We start from the raw sequence: 21258 nt of genomic DNA, 5'->3' as shown, positions 1-21258 counted from the left end.
AAAGATCAAAGAAAGTATCTTCAGACCCAACCCACATCAGGGTAATCAGACTGAAATCAGAGAAGAATGTTAGCCGGTGCCACAAACAAGCAAGTATCCAGACAGCCACAGTTGTTTTGCCTACACTAGAAAAAATATTTACAAACTTGGCAATAAAATCAAAGCTGACAATGGTCATCTGCTTCAGGGTCAAACCTTCCACTGGCTTTTGTGGCATTTTGTTCTATATCCAAATATAACCCTACCATGGCCTCTAATGACTGGATAACTTGAGAGGTTTATGTAGAACCTAGGGGAATAAAACTGCTAAAAATACCCTATCCTTGGGGAAATGGACTTTTTCTTCCTCTCTGTATAGCCTGTTCACTGAGCATCGCCCATAACAGAAAGATTTCTAAGTGTATGTATTAGTTCTGCTCAACTTTTATCAGAAAGCCTCTTCTGTTACAGTTTTGGGGTTTAGCCCCTTAGGAAAGGTTAGAGAGTCCTTGGTACCAACAATGTAAAGAAATAAGTACTGAACCAATTTTGGCACCAACAGTAGTTGATGGGTTAAATGAGTACTTGATTTGAGGCCCCATGTTTACGAGCCACACTTTATTACCAAACAGATGGGGAATTTGGCAGTAGAGAAGTCTGAATCTGTTCAAGACCAGTACGGCGAATACACTCTAATCCTCATCTCCTTTAAGACTATAACTGCTGCAGTCTGGCTTTGTCATTAAATTCTACAAACTGGAATATGAACTCAAAGGAGAGAAGAACTCTTAGCAGCAGCCTGGCACGACTCTCTGATATGTCTGGGAGGGTCTCACAGCCAAAACCTCATCTGTTCTCTGGGAGTCGATGGGATCCCAGAGCAACGGGGTTTCCAGCACTAAATGTCACCCCTCGGAATCAGAAGGTGCAGGCGACATCACAGAAGGGTGGCAGTGGCAGGACAGGGGGATGGGGGGGCCCGGCCAGCCCCTGCAGCTGGATTCTCCTGTTCACATGCAGTATAAATCAAGAACACAAATCTTAGAAGTGGCACCATTAGCCCTGGAGATTTTTTAAGCTGCACCTTTTGCGTGTAGGTGTGAGGAACTTACAGGGTCTAGAAGGTGGCTGTGAACTCCTCATTTACAGAAGGGAAAAAGCAAATGAACCCACCGCTCGCTGTTGGTGACCTGGAGACCGAGACTGAGAAGGACACAGGTGCAGTGTTTAGTTACAAGCAAACTCCTCAGAACTAGTCAGAAATAGTCAGAAATGTCCAAAGGAAAATCTCCAGCACTCAAGAGGGACTCAGGTTGCTGCAGGCTGATCACCATATGGGAAGGCTTCTCTTCCCCAGGCCAGGCAGCAATGAAGAGAAACGGTGCCAGAGCCCTGAGATGGGAGCTGCCTGCCATCCAGGAGCAGCTCGGAAAACATAAAATGCATCAGAAGAGGGCTTGCCAGTATCAGCTTGCAGGCAACTCCAGCCAGCTGCCTCTAATTCCCACAGGAGATGTTGGAGCTCATCACTTTGTAAGACCAGATCCTGTTTGAGCCCTCCATCGCCCAGAAGAACAGCAGGGTGTGAGGGGCAGAAGAGTTTTCTGAACCTGCTGCTGTCAGGCTGTGCTTGCACACAGCGGAGTCAGGCTCCGGGTCTGCTCGCAGCATTCTGGCCTGACTTCCTAGCTTAGCATCTTAGTTCCCCTCAAAGTTCAAAGCCTCCTTTGGCCTGCCACTTAGTCATTACAAATTAATTTCTTATTTTCATTCATAATGCAATTACTGTAAGGTAGTCAGATATGTGAGACAACTTCTGTCTTTGGTTCTTGTTTTTCTGTATTTAAATAGAAGTGTTACATGGTAAGTGTTATGAAGTGTTACATAATAATTTTCCCTAATGGATGTTCTAATAGATGAGATCCTTTATCAGAATATTTTCCATTATTTCAAAATGACATTTATCTAAATATCCTTTCTTATTTTTCTGTAAAGGTAGCTCTGGGGGTTTTTTTGATCCAGAAATAATTTGTTGCCTGTTTGGGATTAGTCCCTTTTAGATAGCTTTTCTGCAAACATGGTTTCTGTTCTTGTCTATGAACTCTTGAAACTTTCACTGTTTAAGTGGGATCTGACATAATTACCTGCTATCAAGCCCAAACAATTATGTTAAAATCAGTATTTCTCACGGGTTTTTGACAGTATTAACTTCAAATATATTATCACTAGGAAATACTTGGTCAGTTAATAGTTGGTTGTCATTTTCCGTTACATATTGGATTAAATAATTGTGGGTAAAATGCTAGCTGCATTTGACTGACAGTAGCAGTGAGGAGAATGGTATAATTGCTAATCCTACCCTATTCAGAGGCAAAATGTTGTCAAAATGTCTGGTTGTTTTGCTTTTTTCTCGGTCTAAATTATTTATATTAGGAGGGAGAAAAAATTCTATATTTTATTTATTTTTTTCCACAAATAGCTAACATATTTGCTTATAATTTCTCTAGAAGTCTTTTGATATCCACAGTGGCATGACTTAAAATAAGAGATAAAGATTTGATACCCTTGACCAAGCTAAAGCACACACAGTTTTTTCCAAACCACAATAAACCTAATTTCTCAATTTTTTAATAAATTACAACATTTAGGGTATTAATTCCTAAATACTTTGCTTAGACTTTACTTAGATACAAAATCACATCTTGTAGCTGTTTCCTCATAGATTCCTTCAACACTTAATACTCCCAAGTTAGCATAATCATATAGTTTGACACATCACTGAAATAATTGATTCCTTACAGACCGTAAAAAAATGCTTATATTTGAGCCTTTGCATTAGTATCATTTTCTCTGCATACTGCAAAATGCTCTGTTCCATTTTATGAGTTGCCCCAGTTGAGCTGTTACTCTGATGTATTTCTTATGCCAGATGTTGAGAATGAAAGAAATGAGGACAACCTTGGTAGCCTTCTTTCACAACTGAAATTCCTTAGTATTATCAAGTAGATTTTATCCTGGCAGAGAAGGAGAACAATTTATTAAAATCCTCATCTGACCTTTACGTCCATCACTATTAGTAGTGATTCTAAGAAAAAACACTTCATTAGTTTAGCTGCCCGAACTATGACCTTGTTGCAATGTGAGGCAGAACATGACAAACATTTTCGCTAGTCCACAGAACTACTGAAGTATAAATTGATGGTGTGATTTATCAAATATTTGTACAACACAAACAAGGGGACAGCATAAAGCAACGTACCCAGAGAACAGGCATTGTTAACCTAGCACAAGAGAAGGGATTTGCAGTTATCTGGATGCATCCCTCGTAAGTCACACATCAAACCATGGAGTGAACTCCCCTCCTAGCTCTGGGTTCGTGACTGGTACAAGCCGTGCATGAGGCAGGCTGACCAGAAACCTGTGTCTGCAACCCCAACACCTGGGGAAAGGAGAGGGTGATACAGGAGTCTCCAGACCCATCACTTTCCACTGCATTGGTTTTAACACCAATAATTGTGATTCAGTGCTTTTCAAATTTCAACTTCTTTTCAACTTCTACAGTTCCACAGAAGGCTCAGTCCACACACTGCGGGATGGCTGATGTACTGGGCACATGACAGCCATGTTATCAGGAGATAATGCAGTCTGGATGGGCTTTGTATAGCATGGACAGTCTGTTCCCCGGAGTGGGAAGTTTATTTTTATCAGGATGTCCAGCATTGTAGGGCCATTAAGCAATGAGGATCAGTGGCTACTATCACGATGTCCCAAATCTTTGGTTCTACTTGTCTCATGAACTCTTTACATGGGATTTAGACCTATTTTTACCCTTACTTTTGTCATTTTCATGCTAAAGTAATACAAGTAAACCCATCATTTGAACAAATAGAGTCTGGCAGAAGGAAATGGTCTTAATGAAGGAGCGGCAGCTGCAGGCCTGGTTGAAATGTGGTGATGTGGGTGCCAGCTGGCCAGTCTTTCCCTCACACAAGTCTGCATGAACAGCCAAACTGCAAGCTCCACGTCACGCATCGATGCTAGGTGACATTCAAGAAGGGTACAAAATTACAGGTCAATAGCCTGGAGCTCTAAAGGGAAATAAGGAGTAAGAGAAGAAGGTAGTAAAAGCAGTGACAGGGAATGAAAATAAAGATTAAGAGTTGGAAAAAAGTATGTATTTTGTTATTAGCCAGAAGTTATTTTGGCAAAATTAGTCTTCATTATTTTTGTATGCATTTATTCCTCTTAAAAATAAATTTTCCAAATTCTCCTTCTCTCTAACTATAAAAAAAATTCTGAACTGTAGGCAAGAGAAGCTGTATCGCTTCCAGTGGGTCTGGTTACACTCAGTCCCAATGTACAATAGCATCCAAACACTTTCTCTTCTGCTGTGCTTGAAGAGTACTACAAAGCATTTCCAGGCTGATAGCAGAGTCAGCCAACTGTGTCCGGCCCGTGCCTGGGGAAGTCTGAGTCACTTCAGGACAGCTAGGAGGAACTGGCATGGGTTTGGCTTGTAGGTTTGTGGAAAACTGGGATGGAGAGGGGAAATTTGCTGTTGCCTGGTGGGCTCAGAAATTAGGAAGACCTAGCGTAGGAGAACTCGGAGTCCCCTGCACATGGGCTGCATGCTGAATTTGGGGAGGGCTTTTTCCAAAAGCTGCTAAGCCATGGCCAGTCTGCAGATCTGCAGCCCCAGAGTGAGCCCATCCCCACATCAGGGCCAGCACTGCATGTATACAATGCACAGGGAGCAGTGGGCACGAAGCAGAGCTGGGGAAGGAGTGTATCCACAGCATGTTGAAGAGGGGTGCAGCCTTCAGTGAGAGTGATGGGAGGTCTGTCACATCCAGGGAGTCACATCTGTGCTGCGCTTGCATTGACAAAAGGAATCTGTTTGATTTCATGGCAGACCAAAAAGAAGAGAGGTCCAATACCAGTGAGTGTCCAGAGTCTGTGTCGCTGGCTGACGCCTCAGCAGAGAAGGACACACAAGGCTCTGACACCAACCTAAAGGTTGAAGGTGAATATTTTCTGACCATCTGCCCTCCCTAGCCTTTCCCCTTACAGAGCTGTGCCTACCAACTGGTATGTGTCTGAAATGGAGACCAAGCACCCAACCCTGCCAGGGTCCTGACAACCACACCTCATCTGGCAGTTGATAAAAGCAGGGAGGATGAACTTCCCTCTAAACGCTCTCCCTTTGACATCAAGCATCTTCCTTCAACTGCTCTCTAGACACCATGACTATTCCCTTGTTCCTTCTTCTCTCCTCTAGTCCTTAATAACCAACATTACCAAACCAGCCCACTGCCTGGGCAGCAGGAACAGCTAGCTGAATCCAGGGATGGAACTGAGACCCTGTTTGTGCACTCCTGAAGAAACACTGCATAGCAATTGCAGTCTGCGTGCCATAGGTTCGCCACAACTGTCCTAGACTTTTCTGGTGGCTCTCCTCTTATCTCCCACCTAGTAAAATCAGTCCTCTAGCTAAACAAGCCTTACAGTCATTTTTGTAAGAGTAGGATTTGTCCATAATTTAGAACTAGAACTTTTTAACTTGTTATAAATGGAAGGAAAATAAAAAACCATAAGAATGCAAAAAAAAAAAAAAAAACCTTCTCTGTTAGAGGCCTCAGATTGAACTGGAAAATAGCTTTGACGAGAGGGGAATTTATCTTGAGGTCAGACCATTGAATGCATATAACAACATGGAGAAATATGAGCTCTAAGTATGGGGTTTGATGAAGGAATTCCAAATGACAGGTTTTTGTGGAAATACAGCCGCCAGCTGTACTGATATGTCTCACTGCAGCTGTGTCAACATCAGCCAATGGCCAAGATGAGAATGCTGGGATTCTTTTTGCTGGTTGTAAGCCAAAATGTTCTTAGCTGCCCTAGCTCTGCTGGCAATATCAGCTGCATTCTTCAACTAAGATTTTGAAGAAAAAAAAAGATGAAAATGTTTTTGCCTGATGTCAAGAATTCTCAATTACACCAAGAAAGGTTTAGTCACATTGCAGACTGGTGAGAAGCTACAGCAAGTCACTGGATGCCAAATGGAGAAGCAAGGAGGATACATTAACTCTTAGAGGTCTGGTATAAACGGATGTGGAGAACCAGGGGATGATAACCCTTTAAGAGTAAAACCCTGCTGTTGTTGCATAGTGTTACTTAATTTTATTAAGTTAATTTATTTAAAAGAGGAGGGAGGATACTGAATGCACCACTCATCAATATATTTTTTCTCTGTAGATCCTGAGAAGGCATTTACAGGCGTTACGGGCGCAGAGCTGTACTTGGAAGCATGCAGGCTGATGGAGGTGGTGCCTGTCTCACACTTTATTCAGAACTTGGCCAAGCCTTATATAAACCTGAACCACCATGGTCTAGGACCCAAAGGTGTCAAAGCCATTGCTATTGCTCTTGTGGTGAGTAGCCAGTAAGAGTGGGGCCACTGTTCTCAAGAACAATAGGCATTTTAGGCCTCTCTCAGGCCTGGAAGCCATCACTGAATACACAGTGTGGGAGAAGCTCTGAGCATCCCTAATGTTTCTCAACCCCTGCACAGGAAAGCCTTGTGTGGCAACTGCTGGCCTTTGCTAGTTAACCCCAAGAGCAAACTGATGCTTTTCCATGGGACACAAGTCCCCAGTGCTCGTGATCCCTACAGGGCCAGAGGCAGGGCTGGAGGGATTGGTATCCCCCACTCTGGGTCCTGCATAGGGATGTGCTACACTCACCAATGGACAGGCCCAGGATGCCTGAATTGGAGCTTGGATCTGAACCTGGGTCTCCAGGCTGGCAGAAAGCAATGGAAAGCCCTACCCACTCAAAACCTCTCCAAAAAGGCACCCCTTTTGTATGCCAACTCCCACTGCCATGGCTCTGCCACGTCCCCTGATCACTGTCCTGCTCAGGACCTGCAATGCTTTCTGAGGTTTGGAGGAAATGTCCAGTGTCTGTTGAACTGAGGAAACTATCCCCCTCATTATTTTTTCAGCAGTTTTTTATGTGTCTTTGTTTACCTTTGTGTCTTCCCAGTCCAATGCAACCGTCACCCATCTAGAGTTGGAAGACAACTGCATTCTGGCAGAAGGAGCCATATGCATAGCAGAGATGCTACGAGAGAATTCCTCCCTTCAAGAACTGGTACCCAATCTGACGTAGTTTGTAGCCAAAATTATTGCTCACCATGCTCAACCACCTGAAAGAAAACCAGTTCATTCCATTATGATTTTAACCAAATAACTGTTGTGCCCATGCAAAAGTATTCACATTCTGGAAGTCATGATATTTTATGCTGCTCTATTTTTAAAAAGTTCAAGCTTCTGAAAAGCAGAAGTGTGCATGTGATGGCAGTCTGGTGAGGCTGGAACTGTTCTCTTCATTAGCAGATGTGACAATAATTACCACAACTAGGTCTTTCTAGTTCATGCTTAGCCAACGGGAAAAAATGTTTTGGTCAGGAACTTTCATTCTCCAATATGACATGGGGAAACTTTTCTAAATAGATTAAGGGAATAATGCAAAACCTTCAGTTATGAACTGGTAGGAATGTTCCTTCGATCTGAAACTGGAGTATACAAAATGCATTTTGATAGGCTATGGGACCTGTGTTACACTAGAAGAAAAGATTCTTGGCCAAATGCCTCTTGGTTCACTGAAGACAAAGACCCATGTGAAACTGATGGCTGTAGGGCTTTATTCCTGTTAGGCAGGATATAGGGTTAAACACACCTATAACTCACATGTTAATTACTGTTTGGCTGACGTTTCTCATATTGCTCATCTTGCATTATTCCTTTGATATCTTGGGCATTAAGAAGACAATAAAGCTATTCATTCTTTGGAATCATCCCTCTTATCCTCCCTTCTTTCCTTCCAGAACATCTCCAATAACCACCTAGACACAGCAGGAGCTGAAGCCATTGCCAGTTTGCTTTTGGATAACACGTCCTACCTCCATGCTCTTCAGCTCTCAGGTGGGCTTGTATGCACCCAAACAGTGATGGCAGTGGAAGTGAAATAACATGTGTTTCATTGCAGTTTCTCATCCTGAGAATATTAGTCAGACTATGGGTAAAATCAATCTCTCAGATATGTCTCTGATGGGAACCCAGAGTAACAGTGGAAATCTAGATTTATAGTGATGTGATTAAATATTTGGCCTGCTCAACCTCCAGCACCTCTGAAAACCAGTCCCTTATGAGAAACTTAGATAACTGCTAGAGTGTCTCCCACACCTTGGGGTAATTCTATCTATGGAGTGAAGTGGAATAGTGACTAACTTCTTACAGCCTGATATGGGCTGTGATTAACTGGAGGTTCCACCTAAAAGCACAGCTTCCTGTAGACCCCAGCACAGCACCAGGGGAGAGATCAGCGCATTGTTAACATACTTTTCCTCCCCAGGAAACAGCTTTAGAGAGGAGACTGCACCATACTTTGCTGAGGCATTAATGGTGAGTTACCTGAAATCCAAGGTCATTTGCAGCCCTGGCTGTGTAACAGACTCTCCTCATCTTGAAGCTGCTACTCACTTGGCATGATTTCACTTGGCAATGCCCATATGATTTCCTGGCATAATTCCACTAAGTGCCTTTTGCTTATTTCAGAAATGAGAGAGGCTGGGAGGACACAAAGCAGGATGGACTGCATTAACATTTTCTCAGGACAGCTGTGTGAGTCTGGCTGAGAAACAAACATTCAGGACTGTGTAACAGAATGACATCTGGGTGACAAAAAATTTTCAAGAAGCATAAGTAACCCACCTTCATATAATTTTGCAATTCTCCAGTAAAAAGAAGACACTTGACTTCTCTGGTTAGTTCCTGTCTCAAAGCCTCTTCATCATTTGGCACCACCCGAAGTTGCCCTGAAGCAAGGCCTTGACCTGATACCAGAAAGTGCTCTTGGTCAGGGTGCAGTGGTGGGAGTGAAACAGGGGCAGGAACAGAATTGCAAGATGTGTTGCAGGCCAGACATGAGCTGTGTGAGGGAAGTTTGCACAACACAAAGTCCCATTGCTTTTGCTGTTCTGGGAAGATAATCACTGTGATGTTACATGCCCGACAAAGCTTTGTTTTGGGACGTGCAGTGCTGCAATCTCTGTGCTGATGATCTCCCGTGCACTGAAGATTTCAGTGTGTCTGATATCCCTCCGTTGCCTTCTCATGCGGGGGCCTTGGCATGGCAGATGGTTGCAGCTGGCTGGAAGATCTCATTGTCTCTGCACATTTGTCTCTCTGCAGGGCAATTACCAAGTGAAGGAGCTGGATCTCAGCCACAATGAGTTCTGTGAGAAGGGAGGACAGCTCCTGGGACAGATGCTCGGTAACTTAATTTATTACTCCCACAAAGCCAGGAGTACAGGCACTGGGGGACTTGATGGTGTCAGCACAATGAACATGTATTTCCTTCTCCAGCAAAAGTCCCCCATGACCTGGTGGGTAGTACAAAAGAAAGGGTGCCCAGATTTAGAGCTTCCTGCCTGGTCCACAGGCTCACCCTCATCACCACGGTGACTCTAGCAACTATGACTAATGTATCAGAACACAAACGCAGGATGAGAAACCACAGTAACAGAGCAGTCTGTGTCAGACAGAAGAGAGCTGAAAGAGAAGTCCCTCAGGGAGTATAAAGCAGAAAATCGCATTTTACTAAAATCTAATAGGATCAGGAATGTTGTTTGTTTTAAGCTTTCGATTACAAAGTTCAGGAGTGATTTCTATTTTTCTTAAGTAGCCCAAACACTAATGGTTTGAGCCATTGCACAGCAAGCAGCAAGGGAAACAAATTAGGAAGAAATAAAATTAAGCTGCCTAATCTATCTGTTCAAACAAAGTAAGATCCAGAGTGTGCTAGTAGCCCTGGAGAGGGAAAGCAAACAAAACAGTTACAGTCCTTCAGTAATCTCAGGTGCTATTAGTGCACTGGGAAAGACTTGCATGAATATCTGACAGCTCTTCTTCCCTCAGTGTGCCCAACACGCCTGCTACCATAACAGCCACAAGCCTGTGCTGTGAGCATCCAGTGTCCCTTGAGCATTTCAGTAACACAATGGCTTCAGTTTGATTAATGCTTTCTTTCCTTCCACTGGTTCAGTATTTCCGTTGATATGAACCCCTTTCTAATTACAGTCCATGTCTTTAAAAGATGGATCAATTAAAACTGCAGTGAGGGACAAGGCACTGTGCCCCTGCCTTGGCAAGCCTGCAGCCAACACAGAGATCAGCACTAAAACTTGCGATCTTCCTAGCCCTCCAAACTTAAAGGTCTTACAGCTCTTCTCTCCTTCCAGCTCACTTGAGGCAGGAGCAGCAGAGATTACTGCAGAATCTGTTACTTCTCTGTTTTGTTTCTTAAAGAAGTATTTTTAAGTCAGCTAAACTCACCATCTGCCTCCATCCAACCTCCATGGAAAATCTGGATAAGAAATTCTCTCTGAGAATGAGAAGCAAGTGTTGGCAGCAAGTCCTACCCCTCCCAATGTCCCAGCAGACACAAATGAATTCACACAAACCCTGCTCTAACTAGAACTTACACCGTGAGGTGTGCTATGCGTGTGAATTGGCACTGGCACATACACAGCTCGGCACAGCTACCATATGAAGCTGAATTCCTTTCTTCTGCTAATCAAACATAGGCAGAGTGAGTCTTGATGTTTTAGATGTGACAAGGAGAATCCAGCATTTTTCATAGTGAGAAACACAGACAGTGTCTATTAATATAAGAAATCCTCCCTCCCTCTAGCTTCCTCCTTCACAACTTGTTCTTTGATTAAGCCAGAAAAAAACCCTGTGTTCCCTTTCTGCTTGTGATCAACAGCCCATTCCCTGTTCTTTGGGTGCTGTGGACAGCAAAGACTCTGTAGGTTCTTCCTACTAATCAATGAAGGCTGTTGCTGAACCCTCAGCAAACTTTCTCTTAGTCCCTAAGTGTGGGTCAGCAGCTGTGTCCAGACCACTCTTCATGAGCTAACATCTCAGTTTCTCTCTCCTAGCCAGCAACACAACACTGGAGATTCTGGACCTGAGCTGGAACCACCTGAGTAGGAAGGGGACAGTAGCACTGGGCACAGGTCTCAGGGTAGGAATGTCCCTGTTTTGTGATACCCTTCACAGTGATTATTACCAGGAGCTGGTTGAAACACTGATTGGGAACTCAAATCCCTGAGGTCTGCACAGGATTCAGTAGTTCTAGCAAGGCTCATCCTACTGACAGTGGCAGTCAGCTCCAGGAGAAAGACTAAAGCAATGAGTAGGTCTGGTGACTTACATGGCTGGAGAGACCCTGGCGACACTGCAGAGATGTTGGATTCATTGGGGCTGCCTGGGTGTGACTTGAGGAATACTGAGCCAAGCAAGAAAGGGTAGAGTGGTACAGAAGATAGGCATGCAGTAGCTAAGATCCCTTTTCTCTCCCTGGAGGGCAATGGTGCACTAAAAATACTCAACCTTTCTTGGAATGGCGTTGGCAATGAGGGAGCACTGGCCCTAGGAGAAGCTCTCAAAGTCAATAACGTACTGGTTCACCTGGACATCAGCAACAACCAGATCAACAACGAGGGAGCCAAGAAGCTCTGCAGGGGCCTTGAAGTCAATGGAAAACTCAGAATTCTGAAGGTAAAATAAAGCCCAGGCATGGCTGGAGGAATAAACAGAAGGAGTAGAGTGAGTACTGTGAGTAGAAGGATCTGAGTCAGGAGGGACAGAAGACAAAGGTGAGCTGTCTGAGCAGGAACTGGAGGAAATGAGTATTGCTCTGGGTTGAAAGTGAGCAGAGCGGAAGGAAATTCTACCCTGTGAATTTCTTCCAGGACAACTAAATTGCAGTGTTCCCTCAAAAAATCCCCCAGGGATTGGCTTGACATAACTCCCCACCCCTTATCACCCCAAAATGGTTGATCCCTGTCATGTCTAGTCTCAGTCAAGTGAGATCCTTGGCATTCAACAGGTCTGTATATTACATAAAAATGTAGTTGTGAAGGTACATATGTACATCTAACATGCATTTCAACCTAAGGCAAGGGTTCACACTGAAGTTTGCAGGTGGGCAAGAGTGTGCCTTTCTCAGTGTGTTAATGATTTGCTAAAAATTTGTTCAAACACAGGATAAACTGTCATTGCCATGTCAGGGCAATGCCACAGCACTACCTAAAGGAGAGGAGTATTATGAAGTCCTGGAAAAAGAAAGCCAAAACTGCTTTCTAGTAAGCTAGGGATCAATAATCCTGGAAAGGGCAAAACTGAATGACGAGCCAAGCTGGCTTCAGAGGTTAGGGTTGAGAGCTAACATGTCTTCTCAATCCAAGATCAGTCTCTAGGAATTCAGCTCAGAAAAGTCAGCTTGCTTACGAGCTGCATTCTCAGCTAGATCTAACATAACCATCCTGAGAGCCTGCAGCTGGCAGTATGGTGGTTGAGGGGCATCTTTAAAGCAGTTCATGTAGGCCTGTCTTTGGACATGCCTATCCTTGTAAATCAGTGCAACCACTCTGGGACTGATGTTTTACATTATGTAAATAAATGTGTCTGTTTGCCTTGCTCTTAACCTGGCTTGAGGCAAGGTCACTAACTCACACCAAGGCATTCGTCTCTCCATGTAGCTGCACAGATTGTCTTAGGGGCAGATAACACAAAGGACTTAAGGGAGGGCATGTCTTCTACTGGCCAATGTTAACCATGAAAGTTTTCTTTCAAATAGCGGGAGTGGGGACTGCACATGAAGTCCCAAGGTGGGGGAGAGGTGATGTTCACATAGTAAGAGATGCACATGGCAATGCCAATCCCATAACGCCAGATAGCTAGACCTTGTAGGCCAGAGGCAGCTGATCAGCCTGAGCTCTGATCTGCTGTGCTGCCAAGAGGAGCCAATGGTATGGGAAGTGTCCGGAGGGGCATACCCCCATCCAGAGGGATCCTACTAGCAAGCACACATTCAAATGCAGCCCACTGCCTCGGCCTCTCCCCATCACATGACTGAACATGATCCACATCACATACTCCTGCATGACAGATGTAAGGACCTGACATGTGGAATTTCACACAAGGAGACAGAAAGAAGCTGACAAGGCAACTCCCCTGGGAAGTTGCATTGCAGAGTTTTGTGGGACAGAAGCAAGAGATGGTGAGATAACAGACAAACCCATCAAAAGGGACCACAGTTATTCTACAGCCCTGCTGAAGACTGGGAAGAAAGTGTCATCCTTGAGGTCACAGCATGCCTTCTGTCAGGCATTAAATCCTCATTCTCACCATGTCTGAATCTCTGTCTCTTCTTCCACAGATGGCCAATAATCCCCTGACCGTGGAAGGTGCCACTGCGCTACTCACATCTGTCAGGAAGAACTCCAAATCCATGATGGAGGAGATCAACATCTCAGTAAGAGCTTATGTGCTGGAAAGCCTCCAGGACGATACACTACACATTTTTAGGAACTGGGTGGATCACAGAGCTGCCCCCTTCCAAAACTGTTTTGAGACTTGTTGTTTGTTTCATTTATGCACAGCCATTAATAAAAAGAGGCTACTATTTGACAGCCCTTCTAGCAGCCATGTAGAAATTACAGGGCTTTGGTCTAGCTCTGGAGAGAGGTGCCTGTAGTATCACCACATTTCACTGCCTTACATTTTACAGTAGCTGAACATAAACAAGGAGTGAATTCCCACTGGAGGATGAATTCTCTTCATCCCCTGAGCTGTCTCCCTCCAGGGTAGCCTAAGGTGCTAGATACTGTGAAGTGCTTTGATGCCCTGTAAGTATGTATGAGAAGTAGAAGAAGATGGATGTTTCGAGGCATTGAAAGCAAAGCAATTTTATTTTTTAAAAAAACAACCAATGTTAAAAGGCTGATATGAAAGGAAAAAATAATCAAAGAGGACAAATCTTAGTATGCTACTCTGTAGCAGGTCGGGAGCACGAAACATATTATTGTAACCTCGTGTGCTGCTTCTAAAATGGGAGACCCAGAAATGCTTCTGATCTCCTGAGTGGGGGCAGGGGTTGCATTGCAGACCAATGCTGGGGAGAGACCTGGGCACACATCAGTCCGCTCCTGGCCCTCCCATCCATGCATTGGTGCTTCATGGGAGCAGTTACAGAAGGTGTCAGGGACTTTAGGGCCCTCCATCCACTTTTGGGAGCACCGTGATTAAAGGACAGAGCATTTTCACAAAGATTAGGGTTGGGACTTGGAACATAAATAATATGTTCACACTTGAAACAAGCTAAAAAAAAGTTAATGGGCGGTTTTGGAGACTCGTGTAATGGGTTGTATTTGTTTAAGTTACTTCTGTATGTGTTTCTTTGTCCTGTGGTTACTGTATTAAACTTGGGTCATAACAACCCTATGCAATGATACAGTCTTGGGGAAGAGTGGCTGGAAAGCTGCCCAGTGGAAAAGGACCTGGGGGTCTTGATCAACAGCCAGTTGAATATGAGCCAGCAGTGTGCCCAGGTGGCCAAGGCGGCCAACAGCATCCTGGCCTGTATCAGAAATAGTGTGGCCAGCAGGACCAGGGAAGTGATCATGCTCCTGTACTCTGCACTGGTAAGGCCGCACCTCGAATCCTGTGTTCAGTTTTGGGCCCCTCACTACAAGAAGGACATTGAGGTGCTGGAGCGTGTCCAGAGAAGGGTGATGAAGCTGGTGAGGGGTCTGGAGCACAAGTCTTATGAGGAGTGGCTGAGGGAACTGGGGTTGTTCAGTCTGGAGAAGAGGAGGCTGAGGGGAGACCTTATTGCTCTCTACAATTACCTGAAAGGGGGTTGTAGCAAGGTGGGTGTCGGTCACTTCTCCCAAGTGACAAGTGACAGGACAAGAGGAAATGGCCTCAAGCCGTGCCAGGGGAGGTTTAGATTGGATATTAGGAAAAAATTCTTCACTGAAAGGGTTGTCAGACATTGGAACGGGCTGCCCAGGGAGGTGGTTGAGTCACCATCCCTGGAGGTATTTAAAGACTATGTGGATGAGGCGCTTAGGGACATGGTTTAGTGGTGGACTTGGTAGCGTTAGGTTTACGGTTGGACTTGATGATCTTAAAGGTCTTTTCCAACTTAAATGATTTTATCATTCTATGATTCTATGAAAGAAAGAAACTAAAACAAAGCAGAATAAATAATACTCATCTATGGTCTTTCCTGGGAGTATCGAGGGCTTTCAACAGGGATCATCTGAAGAACAGGCGTTCCTCTAGGTCAGACAATTTTTCCTGCATAAATTAAGATCAAAGAGAATTATTTGCCAAGTTTGCAATGAGTCAGGCCTTGTTCTGCAAAGCAAAACTAAAATGGGCTGTGTGGGGGTGAAGGACTTCATTACAGTATATGTGGTTCTGCTAGTTTTATTACTAATAACCTAAACAATTTATACACTTGGAAAGAGTAATGTATTTTAGTTAAATTCTGAGAAATGAAATAAATTACTGAAATGTATTTACTTAAAAGGAGGCACTCAAGAAATTTTGAGGCAAGGAGTTAATTAATATTAAGAATCTTCAGTTCAACCTAAATGTCACTATGCATTTCTGCTTTTTAGGGTTAACAGATGCTCTCTTCACCTCACCATTCAAAAAGTCTAAACTACCTGCCATTTCACAAGATAAATGGTCAACAGCATAAATTTACAATGACATTTCAGTATCCCAATCAAATGCTTGTAGGCAAACATCTCATCTGTCTGACAGACTTAATTCCACCTGTGATGTAGGGATTCTTGCATTTCAATTCAGAATATTTGCAAATATACAGCTCCAAAGATCTTATGCTGTCTTAAACCTTCAAGAAATTAGTAAAGGTTTTAATCTTTTATAGGGAACTTAAGGGCAGATATAAAAAAAAGCCTCTTCTGCCCCTTTTCCCAGTGATAAATGTTTATCTTGTCTTTCAAAGAATGAATAATTAGTGCATCTGTAAGACGAATTTTGAATAAGGATCATATCTAGAAATCTTTGCATGGGTTTGACAGCACTAGCAAAGGTGGAGTAATAGAAAGGCACATTTTTAACAACAGTTTATTGCTTCTGACAACATTTCTAAGCATGACTGTTCCCCACATTCTTTTCATAATCTACTCTTTATAGGGTTTCAACTTGCAGATACTGACTATCAAACATTTAATACAAATCATGAATCAAAATAGCCAGCACATGCTCATCTTCACCATCACAGTACAAAAGAAAATACCACCGCTTTTCAGCTGTCCACATGTTGCTTTTCCTGACTGTGAACTGACTGGGTCCAAGATGCAGAAATGCACAAGCTGGGTCCCTCCAGGTGCCTGACCCCAGCATGGTTTGTTAGGCCAGTGCTTTGGCTATGCTGCTTCTGAGGCTGCACTGGCAGTCCACTGGCTTTCTTGTGGGGTCAAGCCCAGGCTGGCAAGCCTTGGAGAGAACTGGCAGCCAGCAGAGCCAGCTCAAGCTCTCCTGTGCTGTGTTCCCAGGACTAGGACAATCTGCTAGTGTGCATAGTGCAGGGATGTCTGAATGGATTCTTCAGAGAGTCACTCTGCGTCCATAAAACCATTGGTGCTGAATTAAAGCTAGTAAACCCAGCCAGACCCAGACTCATTCAAGACTGTCTTTGAGTAGTAACAGTCAAGAGCTCACTGCACGGTAGATCATAAGCTTCTAGATAGATCTTAAGAATGGTAGATCTTAAGCTTCTAAAAAAGAAGCTATAAGAATGCACTGGGAGAGTTTGTAAATACACTTTAGGAAAAACTACGGTGCTTGATGCCTTGGAAACCTCCCACAATGACAGAAAACAGAAACTTTCATGAATTTCCTGAACTGCCTTGAAATTTCCAACAATTAAATATATAGCTAACATAATACATGAACAATTCCTCTGCCATCATGGGCATGAACAAAATCATAATCATGGTTTCAAAAGATCAGTCAAGGCAAAGGCAAATTTGTCATAACTTAAATTTAGAAGAATAAATTACAGCGACATCAATATTTGCATTGACAGTTTACTTTCTAGTGTCACAAAACCCTAAATCAGGACACTGTGCTGCTGCCCATTCTATAAGTACTAAACCAGAAAACTCATGGTGTGAGCTCTGAAACGCTGAGCTGTCACTACCTTGTTTGAAATCCTTAGGGAAAACAAACATCAGGTCTTATACTGCTGGCTGGAGCTTCCTATTAAGGTTACACAATGAAATAGAGCTTTACCAAAAGTTCTTTTCATCTGGAGACACCCAGACCCTTGCCAGATACATGCACCTTTCTTGTCTGGGCTATAAAGCTACATTGCTGGAGATGCTAATCCTTTTAGGCCTTGGATGATTTATTTTTTTTTAATTTTTGCAGAACTCTATGGCACATTTTGGCCACTAACTGTTCAATTTGGAGTCTGCATCTTAACCGCATGGAGAGGAGACCTATGCAGAACTATCTCAGGGATGAACCTGAGTCACTTGAATAACCTAACATAAAAGGTCTTCAGTGTAGACATTTACCTGATGAACATCTAGCTTGCATTAAGTTAATTTCTACATAAATTAGTAGATCCTTTTCTGCCTCAGGCATAGAGAAAGAAGAAGTACACTTGTTTACGGTCAGGCCTCCACGGGATTCCTGAAAGTGAAGAGTAAAGATGGGAGAAGGCACCACCCTTAGGAGAGAATGGTTAATGTTGACTTTAGATGGATTTGTTAATACAAACAAGTTTATGTTGTTCTTTGGGTGTCCACGCTGACTGCACTCTCCTTCCTCCTATGTACCAGAATGTGTTGGTGAACGAAACTTTCATCAAGTTGCTGGATTTGGTGTGTCAAACACATCCTGAACTAGATGTCATCTATGGTGAGGTCAAAGGCTGTATCGCCAAGACCCCCAAGGAGCATGCAAATCCCATGAAAGTGATCCAGGTGAGCTACTGAATTTGGGTCCATAGCTTCCCTGTACACACTACACACGCTCCAAGCGCTTGGAGGGATGGAGGTTGGAAGGAGTAAGCTTTCTTCCAAGTGGGGAATTCAGGCAAGTTCCTTCACAAAAGTATATTCACAAAGACTGTCTCAATGTTCACATATCTCAGTCCATGCAGACTGACTAAGCAAATCCTTTGATCTTCAGGAGAAGACCTGAGAGCACTGGGGGGCAAAAGGGATCTGAATAGATGCTTGTTTGCTGTGTAACACAAACTGATTGATTTCAGGTCTGATCCAAATGAGTGTCAATCCTCATCACAAGCCCACCACAACAGCTGACTTTCATAGAACCTTTCACTGACAGTTGTGCTTTAGCATCAAAATTAATGTGTTTCATAAAAGCAGGATATGGTATTACAAGCAAATACTGTCCTAAATAGAAATTACTTAGCTTTTCAAGGTCTGTAATTTCTATGGGTAGCAGCAGATGGTGCTGTCTTCCTTGCTGGAAGGCAATGCAAGCACTTGAGCATTGCTGAGTTAAATAACACTTTTGCACTACCAACTTCACTGTGCTTCTTAGCTGCTGTACAGATTTTTAGCTAATTGGGTGAGACTTTGCTGCAGATATGGATTCAAATGAGCTTAAGCAAAAACTTGGGCTGTTAGTTTACATCAAACAGTGCTGCTGTGATTCACGGCTAGTGACACTCGCACTAGCATGCTTTGCAGTTTTTCAACAGCAGTTATGATACTCAGATGTGTCCTCATTCAAACAGACAGGAATTCAGAGAAGAGCAACTAAAGTGATCAGAGACCTGGGGGAGAGGACTGCCTCTGGATTAGACAGCCTAGCCAAGCAGTGGCTGCTGGGATAAGGACCAAATAACCATATGCAATTATCAGAAGAAACAGGTTTACTGATGAGTCTCATTTCAAGGTAGGGGGAGAAGGCGGTATAACTGAGAAGAATGGGATTAACCTGAACAAAAAGATTTTGTTCTGACAATAGGGTGGCTGCACTAGGAGTTATGGAATCATATATCTCAGTGACAGGCTGAGTAAAAGCAGGGTGACAGATGGAAGAATAAGGGGAGAGCTGGAGGCAGGTATCAGTGGCTGTTTCACGGTTATGCCCATGTTTTATCTCTGCTTCTTTTAGAACTACTTGAAAGTGCACAACCTACGACTCTGGGACTTTTTTAGGAATATTGACAAGGATGGAAACATGAAGATCCCTGTGGCAGCCTTTCGGAGAGCCATGATGCAGGTGTGCCTCTGAAAGCATGGCCAGGATGCTCTTCTGGCAGGGTACTGCACTGGGAAAACCCCTCTGCTGCAGCACAGCCACCAGCCAGCCTTGCTGGTGACATTGGTCAGACTAAAAGGCTAAGTTCACCCATTGCAAAAGTTGAGTGCTGAACAAAATTTGAGACCCAACAGAAATGCTGTGACATCCAATAAATACTGCAGATGGCATCAGCAATAATGGATCAACTTTAGAGTAAAATCACAGAGGTCAGCTGTTTGTATAGGATATACAGGATCTGGATAGATAATTATGTCTTACTGCTATGGGAAAGTGAAAAATAGGCATTTAAACCCTTGCCTCTACACACTGAGTAGACAATTCTCTTCCTGCCAAAACCACCATGGTGCTTGGGATCAGTAGCAATGGTCACCAGCCATGATGCTATTTTACAAAAAAAGGCAAAAAATTGTTATTTTAATCCTAAAAAAGTGAAATTGCCTCCCCAGCACCACTCTGTGGATTTTTTCCATCCCTTCTTCCATGCACCAGGCCATCTGCTCACCTGTTAAAAGATGATGGGTCCCATTATGATACGGATGATTTTTCTGCTTGAAAATATCCAGGTTTGCTAACACTTATCTTACCCTCTTAGCAATCAAGCATCCCACTGGATCGAGTCCAAATTGTGGAACTAGTGCATAAGTTAGACTGGAATAGGACAGGGGTCGTGGACTATAGGTGAGTGAGTGACTCCACTTACTGTCCTGGTTTGTCTTTCTTTTTTTAATTTGGCTCAACACCAAATAAACATACCCTTATTCACTTTAGAAGGCGAAAGAACAAATGTTTTTGCCAGTAGATTACTTACCTAAGTAAAAGGTAGATGAAATAACACACTGCATGCTTAGAAGCCCTGTTGAGTCAAACTAGAAGTCAGTCTTATTTTTCTGTTTGATAAACTTGCTGTGAGAGTGCAGGGATCTCAGAGCTGAATGGCATTTTCATTCTGAAAGCTGATGTTTCTCACACGGGCACTTGTCCTCCCCTGAAGCCAGGGTAAGATTTGCAAAGACAGTGTAACTGTGCCTTCAGACCTTTTCCTTCATCCTCAGGGACTTTTGTTTTTTTCCTTCTCTCTGATCCTTCTTCTTAGGAGACCTGGTTTTCCCTGGAAACCCACGTTCGAACTACAGAACTTTTCATTCTCTTGAAAGTGCCTCTTCCTTAGTGCCTGTAGCAATCATGTCCAAGTTCTGAGAGCCTGAGCAGTCAGCAGCAAACTCCTTGGATGTTGTCAGTCGCTGCAGGCCAAACCACTTGTCATTGGCCCCAAAATTCCCCCTAGATTTCCCATCAGTTCTGACATGTGACTCATCAGCTGAAAGCCCTATTAATCATGCCCAAATCTTGCCATCCCGCAGCACATACTGATGGGTTTAAATATATGCTGTAGTCTAGTTTTAAGGCTAGAAGCAATGGGTCAGTTTTGCAAATCTCTTCACCTCTTAGCTTCCTAATGTTTTCAAAGAGAAGCAAATTACTTTGTTAGGTCTGGTCTTTATTCCTTCGCATACATCGGTGCCATACTAAAAGCATCCATGCTCAGACGCTAGACAGGCCTTAGCCTTGTTAATCTTGAACCAGAGGTTACATGTGGTTCCCAAGTACTTTAGACACAAATTACAGAACTGTAGTTAAGTACTAAGAAAATTAGGAACCATTAAAACCCAATGGTCAGCAAAGACTTCATGTGTGCCATTAATGCTGCTGAGTTAATATGTGGGGAAAAATAAAAGCTAATATATACTCCTTATCTAGCTGCTTAATCCATTTTAGCACTGTAGCACATGTGTTAGTGGTAATATTCACCTTGTAGACAACAACCAGTTGTGACCTTTGCTGTGTTAACTGTTCCCACCTCAGGCTGTTTCCTCAAGCAGCTTTAAGATACCTGACAGGGAAGGTTCACTTTACTAAATTAATACTGGTTCACCTCTTTCTTTTCAACCAGTCACTTAAAAGAGGAGAAGCCAGAACAGAAGCCTGTGGAAGGGGAAATCAAGGAGGAAAAGAAGGAAGAGCCATAAAAATGAAGCAAGGAGGCAGGTCAGACAGTGAAAGATTGTAGGAGAAATACTGG

The 21258-nt window shown here is 43.4% G+C and overlaps 1 protein-coding gene across 1 annotated transcript; it reads left to right on the top strand.

The window, feature by feature from the left end:
* Positions 1–611: 611 nt before the first annotated feature.
* Positions 612–21205, top strand: LRRC74A (leucine rich repeat containing 74A). Its single transcript, XM_059819524.1, has 15 exons — positions 612–707; positions 1101–1197; positions 4901–5002; positions 6235–6410; positions 7024–7131; positions 7868–7964; positions 8395–8444; positions 9234–9315; positions 10985–11070; positions 11412–11606; positions 13270–13365; positions 17720–17863; positions 19029–19136; positions 19771–19856; positions 21130–21205. The coding sequence occupies exons 1-15, from the start codon at positions 612–614 to the stop codon at positions 21203–21205; spliced, it is 1599 nt and encodes a 532-aa protein (XP_059675507.1).
* Positions 21206–21258: the final 53 nt, after the last annotated feature.

The sequence above is a fragment of the Gavia stellata genome, chromosome 7 (assembly GCF_030936135.1).
Source record: "Gavia stellata isolate bGavSte3 chromosome 7, bGavSte3.hap2, whole genome shotgun sequence".
Taxonomy (NCBI): domain Eukaryota; kingdom Metazoa; phylum Chordata; class Aves; order Gaviiformes; family Gaviidae; genus Gavia; species Gavia stellata.
The sequence above is the reverse complement of the archived record's forward strand: the minus strand, read 5'-3'. Positions and strand labels throughout refer to the sequence as shown.